Source organism: Portunus trituberculatus, chromosome 39, assembly GCF_017591435.1.
Source record: "Portunus trituberculatus isolate SZX2019 chromosome 39, ASM1759143v1, whole genome shotgun sequence".
NCBI lineage: Eukaryota > Metazoa > Arthropoda > Malacostraca > Decapoda > Portunidae > Portunus > Portunus trituberculatus.
The window spans coordinates 17,691,942-17,696,294 of record NC_059293.1 but is presented as its reverse complement, the minus strand read 5'-3'; the positions used below and the strand labels follow the sequence as shown (position 1 = coordinate 17,696,294).

At 45.6% G+C, this 4,353-nt stretch overlaps 1 protein-coding gene across 2 annotated transcripts in view; it reads right to left on the bottom strand.

Annotated features, from left to right (window-relative positions):
- Positions 1–4,070, bottom strand: part of LOC123515690 (nephrin-like) — a 124,585-nt gene extending 120,515 nt beyond the window's left edge. For both annotated transcript variants that reach the window (XM_045274515.1, XM_045274516.1), the window contains exons 1-2: positions 3,845–4,070; positions 770–1,259 (exon numbers count right to left, since the gene is read on the bottom strand). In XM_045274515.1, the coding sequence (XP_045130450.1) occupies positions 770–866 (97 nt within the window). In that variant the 5' untranslated portion in view covers positions 867–1,259; positions 3,845–4,070. The remainder of the gene's footprint in view (positions 1–769; positions 1,260–3,844) is intronic.
- Between the last annotated feature and the right edge of the window lie 283 nt (positions 4,071–4,353).

The following is a 4,353-nucleotide window of genomic DNA, read 5'->3' as shown; positions in this document are numbered from 1 at the left end:
CTTCTCACAGATCTATTCCCCTTCACACCAGCGGCTTAAAGTGAAGTGGGTAGACGCTCTATGTATTAAAACACCCCCTAATGAAGTCTTAATGTCCCTATGGTAATGCACAGAACAGGGAACGTAGAAAAGGATCCCTGCCTAGCTAGAGAACTGGAGAGAGGGAGGACTTGCTCAGAAGGGGAGGAAGAAACTGGTAAAGGCAAGGGAGGAGTAGTAACAGGAAGTAAGAGAGGGAGAGAGAGGGAGAGAGAGGGGCGGATCATTTGCATGGTGAGGATGGAATATAGAAAGGGAGTGAGGAAGGAAAAGAATGAGTTTTGCAGTGTAGGAAAGACATGGAGATAAGGAGAAAAGGAAGGAAACGGGGAGGGGAAAGGGAAAGAGAGGAAGAATTGTTCGGAGGGGAAGGAAGTAAAGAGAGAGAGAGAGAGAGAGAGAGAGAGAGAGAGAGAGAGAAGGGAGAGAGGAGTGAGGGAGTTTGGAAGCGAGGGAGTGTGGAGGAGTGTGGAGAGAAAAATAAAAGGAGGGAGATAAGGAAGTGTGGAGAATCACGAACAGGGACAGAGAAGATAGTCGAGAGAGAGAGAGAGAGAGAGAGAGAGAGAGAGAGAGAGAGAGAGAGAGAGAGAGAGAGAGAGAGAGAGAGAGAGAGAGAGAGAGAGAGAGAGAGAGAGAGAGAGAGAGAGAGAGAGAACCCTAACCCTAACCTATCCTAATCTAACCTACAGGTCTTTTACCTCACCCTTTTATTGATAGTAATACTCACTTTTCTTCATTTCCAGAGCCGATGAAAGATGCAGCAACGTGGAGGCGAGGAGGGTGACGAAGGAGCAGAGGGAGGAGGAGCCCTGAACTCGACCCATCCTGCTTGGAAGAAGAGGAAGGAGGGAAATGTCCTGCGTCACCGAGCCTTCCACCAGGTAATGTTCTTCTGAGTACTCACTGTGGTGTCTTGCTCAAGTCCGCACGGTTGAAATTAATAGTATCACTTCACCTCATCAACTGTTTCCTGGCGTCAACTCGCGCGCCTGTCACGTGGAAGGATCACACGCGCGGTCACTCAAGGGGGACTCACGCAGGGCTCTGGGGCACAATGGGCAAGGATGCGTAGAGGTGTACTGTGAGTGTGATGAAACATGGTCCGCTTCACTCCTTGCGGTACCCACCACGCTGCTTCCGGTCGCTAAGTTCACGATAGTTTTCATGCAGCTCTGTGAAGATCTTCCTGTTTTCCTCTTTCTAATTTGTTTTGTTACCTTGAACAGCAACGCCGTTAACATTCTTTAAAGGGACGCAAACGTACGCGAAAACACACACACACACACACACACACACACACACACACACACACACACACACACACACACACACACACACACACACACACACACACACACACACACACACACACACACACACACACACACACACACACACACACACACACACACACACTAAGCAGTTAATACCGGCATACTACAGCTCATCTCCACGGCTTTTCCTAATTTACTATAGTTATAACGTTATTTATTTCTTTTCTCTTTATATTGAAGTTAATCTCACACTTTTGATGGACATTTTCCCAAGTCACATCATCTGAGTCACGAAGCGTTAAGTTCCGGCGGACAGAGACTCCTTCACACACGCACACTGGCTGAGATGCAGGAGGTGTGCCCGTTCACGAGGCAGAGGTCACCGTGAGAAGCTTGTTATGTCGGGGCACTCAATGTCTGGGATAGGTGTCGTTTTCTATCTCACTCGCCAGCAACGTGTTATCAGTAGTAATAGTAGTAGTAGTAGTAGTAGTAGTAGTAGTAGTAGTAGCATCCGTAGCAGCAGTAGTAGTAATAGCTTATTGACAAAGAAAAAAGATACATAACTCCAAGAAAATTATACCTCGTTTTCGTCCAGCTTAAAAAGGAAATGTCGTTTTCGTACAGTAGTAATAACGAAGTCTGATTGTGGAGCTCAAGCAACGTAAGAGTAAATAGGACTCTTGGGATATTGCCTCTGTCACACCTGGGCTTCAGAACGGCTCACCTTTTTTGCTCGTCATTGCTCGGTTCTGGAAAGTATTTTGCCCTTTAAGTCCCTCAAATATTAAATGCATTGAAGTGGAAAGAATAGTTAATTTCTATATATTCTACCACGATGTTGGCGGAATTAGAGCCGAAGTGGGGGTGGTGTTGGTGGTGGTGGTGGTGGTGTTGGTGGTACCGGCGGCGTCCTATTGTAACGAAATGAAAAGATTCGCGAAATGAGAAAAACACAATTGCCGACATGTGATGAACCAAACAGTAAAAGAGATTAGTTCCTGACACTGAACAAAGATTGATACGCGGAATCAAACGCAGGAGTTCGTCAATGTCGCCAGGGAATCGCAGGAAACTCATCCAGGCATTTTAGACCAGAAATGAAATCACTTTTACCGAGAGAACAGCGACTGGCAATTTCAGAGCCTCTTATTTAACCTCTAATTTATAATATAGTTCAATAAAACCACGCTTCACTATTTTTGCACGTTGTTTTCATATATTAGCCCTTCAGTACTGGGAAGCTTTTTTTACCATGAGTTTTGGATATGATTAGACGATTTTAATTATATTAGGAAGGGATTATTGAGGTCTGAAGATTAACAGCCAGAGCCTTCACTATTCTAATCCTCACATGAATTTCTGAAGCTGTATAAATTCATCAAATAGTAAGAAGAATGAATATGAAAACGTGTCATGGTACTGAAGACATTAAAGGCGCGCCCTGCAGTGGTAGAGTCACAGTCGCATTATCAAAACCAACTGCACGAAGAATAAATGCAGACTGAGTTTAAATTCGTATCATCAGGTGTGTAGAAAACAGACACCTATTAAGGGAGACTTCCCCAGGTGGATGACACAGGTAATAGCCCGCAAGGCCGCTTACAAGGCAAAGTTGTCAATTAGCTTACCGCGTGGCTGCAATTACTTGGTCTTTTTATCTTGTGCAAACTCAATATCCGTGAGAGATAAGGACGGTTAAGGAGAAAGAGAGAGAGGGAGAGGGAGAGAAACAGACAGAAAGAGAGACAGACAGACAGATATGCCATTGTATAAGTAGCAACATCTACACTAAATCCTCCATTTCAGAACAAGGATATGGATGGATGAGGGTGATTGAAGCTTGGATGGGACTTGTGGGGAAGTGAAAGGGAGGTGATGGAGGTGATGGGATGGAGGGATGGGGTGAAACATAAGGAGAAACACAGGAACACCGGGAAACATAACGAGAACTGTGAGGAATGTAATAAAGAAATTGAATCAGAAGTGTATATGTGTTTGTGCGTGTGTTTGCGTGTGTGTGTGTGTGTGTGTGTGTGTGTGTGTGTGTGTGTGTGTGTGTGTGTGTGTGTGTGTGTGTGTGTGTGTGTTATATTTCCTTTTTTCACGAGTTTATATAATACCGGTATATTTTTTTGGCTGTTATGGGCGTAGGTAAAGCAAAGCAAAGCAAAGCCAGGTGATCACAGGTGTTGCCGAGATAGGAATGCAGAGTAGGGCGTTATTTCTTAGCGTTACTTTCACCGTTGCTAATATTTCACTGCGCTCACTGTCCTCCCTTCTCGCTGACATTGGCTGCTGCCGGTGACTCACCTCCCACACACCACCTCTCCTGTGTGTGTGTGTGTGTGTGTGTGTGTGTGTGTGTGTGTGTGTGTGTGTGTGTGTGTGTGTGTGTGTGTGTGTGTTGTACAATGTACCATTCGCTCGTTTACTAAGTTTCCGTTTTCACCTATGTTTTTTTCTTCCAGTGGAATATACCGTACAAACTTTTGGTGCTAAGATAACGTCAAAAATTCCCTCCGCACCTTACAACCGAAGACTGCCACACAAATCCACATTCGCCGCGGTTTTATTATAGTTCAGAAAAAAGTACTAGTTCACACTCGCACGGCGCCCGTTTATGAGACGAGGCGAGAGTGACGGAGAGAACGACGCTTCCCCTCCGACAGCTGGCGGCAGACTGAGGCTCCATCTCGGGTTGGACCTCGGGCCCGCTGGTCTGTAGGGACCGGTATCGCCTGCCGATTTTATTCCCAGGGTCGGGGTAGGGAGGGAGGAAGAGGGTATCTCGAGAATGCAGTGGGTGAGAGAAGATCAGTTTCCAGTTTCTTTCCATTTTCCTTCCTTCACAAACCACTGTTGGACATTTCACCGAGAACCGCAGAGCCTTTCGAGCGACAAGCCTTTAAAAGTAACTAATATAACGTTACCTTTCGTTACATTTCATTCCTTCATTCCGTGAGTGAATGCGTACCTGCCACATTATCCTTACGTGTGGAAACTAATGCCCAGATGTATCACTTAATTGAGGCAA